Source organism: Echinops telfairi, unplaced genomic scaffold (genome assembly GCF_000313985.2).
Source record: "Echinops telfairi isolate 266 unplaced genomic scaffold, ASM31398v2 ScPeMD7_2;HRSCAF=8, whole genome shotgun sequence".
Lineage (NCBI taxonomy): Eukaryota > Metazoa > Chordata > Mammalia > Afrosoricida > Tenrecidae > Echinops > Echinops telfairi.
Genome location: NW_022103898.1, coordinates 4,403,453 through 4,405,392, shown reverse-complemented (window position 1 = coordinate 4,405,392; position 1,940 = coordinate 4,403,453). Strand labels below are relative to the sequence as shown.

Sequence of the window (1,940 nt, the reverse complement as noted above, 5' to 3'; positions counted from 1 at the left end):
TGGTCTGGAAAGAAATAGAAGGCATATCCCCCTGATCCATAGGTATGTAGCAGTCCATAGGAATGATATGGCCAATTCTTTTCTTGTGGTTTATAGGTAAACCCATTGGGATTCGTGCTGACAGCCTGCTTTCCAACATCTTTCCAAAAGCTAGAATAGTTTTTTGTGTCTTCTGGGTCAACACCATACTCGGGATGACAATGCATTATGTTCTTGATGCCATTTAGGACGGGGTTTTTGTCAGGCAGACACCTTTTGGCATCAGGGGTGGCCCGAACTTGCCGCATCAGTGGAAGACCTAGGATCTGAGATGAGCTGTCATAAATATACGTCGGGTGCACATCATTGTGGAACAAAGGTAGTGGTACTTTACTGAGCCACCTGTAGATGTGTTCGAGCTTAGTGACTGTGGTAAGGTCCACGGAAAAATAATCCCGAATAAACTGGTTATAGTGAAAGCAGTCAGCGTGGTGCAGACGCGTGATGAGGCCCAGCAAAAGGGCTAGAAAGGTAAAGTGCATGAGAAGGTAACTAAGGAAAAGGAATGCTCTTCTCTTGATCCTCTTCTTCCTTTTGAATATTCCAATTTCTACCTGCGTGAGGGGTTTATAGATCTTAGACCGTCTCAGGCGTCTGATGTGGAGATGCTGCCTGTGTTTTTCGGCTTTGCTCTTCCTCAGCTCAGGAAGCTTGATCTCCGTGAAACGATACTTCACTGTCCATGGAAGGCCCTTACAGTACTGGGTTTTATTTGTTCTGAAACTTGTCCAGAGTAAAATTTTGGCCGTCTGCACCAGAAAAATTGACTGAAAAAAAGAAAACACCGATGTCAAAAACCATTGTTTTGACATGTTAGAGCCATAAGTCAGTCCATAAAACACAATAAAGAATGACGATATGCTACAAATGGCAAAGACCAGGAACCATGCTATGTAAACACACCACCGAGGGAGAAGAATCCTGGTCTTACGCTTCGGTTGCTCTTGGGAAGGCAGCTCCTCAGAGCGCACATCTTGATTATATGTCGTGTCAGCGTTTTTGTTGTTAGAATTGGTATTTTTCTTGTAGGACTGAGGGGCCTTGCTTTCTTCCACCTCAAGCTGGTGATTTATTTTGGAGGTTGTCTTCCCAGGAGCCTCCTGAAGTTCAGGACTGCCACTAGATGCGAGCTTTTCCGCCTGTCTGGTCTCCGTGTTAGTGGTCTCATAAGCATACCACTTTACCAAATCTTCATCCCAAAATCCTCCTCCTTCTGACACCACAGGATAATGCTTTTGCGGAGCTCCTTCATCTACAGTCATTTCAGTAGGTTTCTTCTGAGAATAGGTGAACAGAAAACTTAGCAATAATTGTAAGGGGACGGTAGTTAAGGTGCTTTTGATTGCAATCATCATTAATCTGATGTGGTATAACTCTTTTGACTCAATGTCTTCTTTGCGATTGGCGTTAAAGAACATAATGTTACAGAGAAGAGTGCTGAGCAACACTGCTAAACAGCAAGACAGTCGTTGTAGCCGGTTGACCGGTTTAGCAATGATACCGGCAAAAATAGAGAACCACATGTGGTTTCTCCTGAGCTCATAAGTTGAAGTGATCAAGAAAAAATCGATTCTGTTCAGAGGCTTCTCTGGGTTGGTTACAGGAAATGTCTGGTCCACAGAGGTTTTAAGAGAAAGCCATTTCCGACACATGAACAGCCAAACGCGTCTGTGGAACAGGTTTTCCACTTTAATTCGACTTACATACCAATTGGGCGCTTTGCCCTCATTGTTGTGCCACAGGCGAATGGAGTGGATGTCACCCAAGTCACTTTTCGTTGTTAGGAGGAAAGTATCGATGTTTCCTCTGTAGAGAGTTTTATAATCCGGATGGGTTAAGCAGTGCACATCACTGGTACCTTTTGATCCCATCAGCTGGATAAAGACATCAGCCCTGGTCCC

At 44.3% G+C, this 1,940-nt stretch overlaps 1 protein-coding gene across 1 annotated transcript in view; it reads right to left on the bottom strand.

Moving 5' to 3' along the window:
• Positions 1-1,940, bottom strand: part of PKDREJ (polycystin family receptor for egg jelly) — a 31,463-nt gene that overhangs the window by 1,946 nt on the left and 27,577 nt on the right. The window contains exon 4 of the mRNA XM_013004031.2: positions 8-1,935. Coding sequence (XP_012859485.1) covers positions 8-1,935 — 1,928 coding nt within the window. The remainder of the gene's footprint in view (positions 1-7; positions 1,936-1,940) is intronic.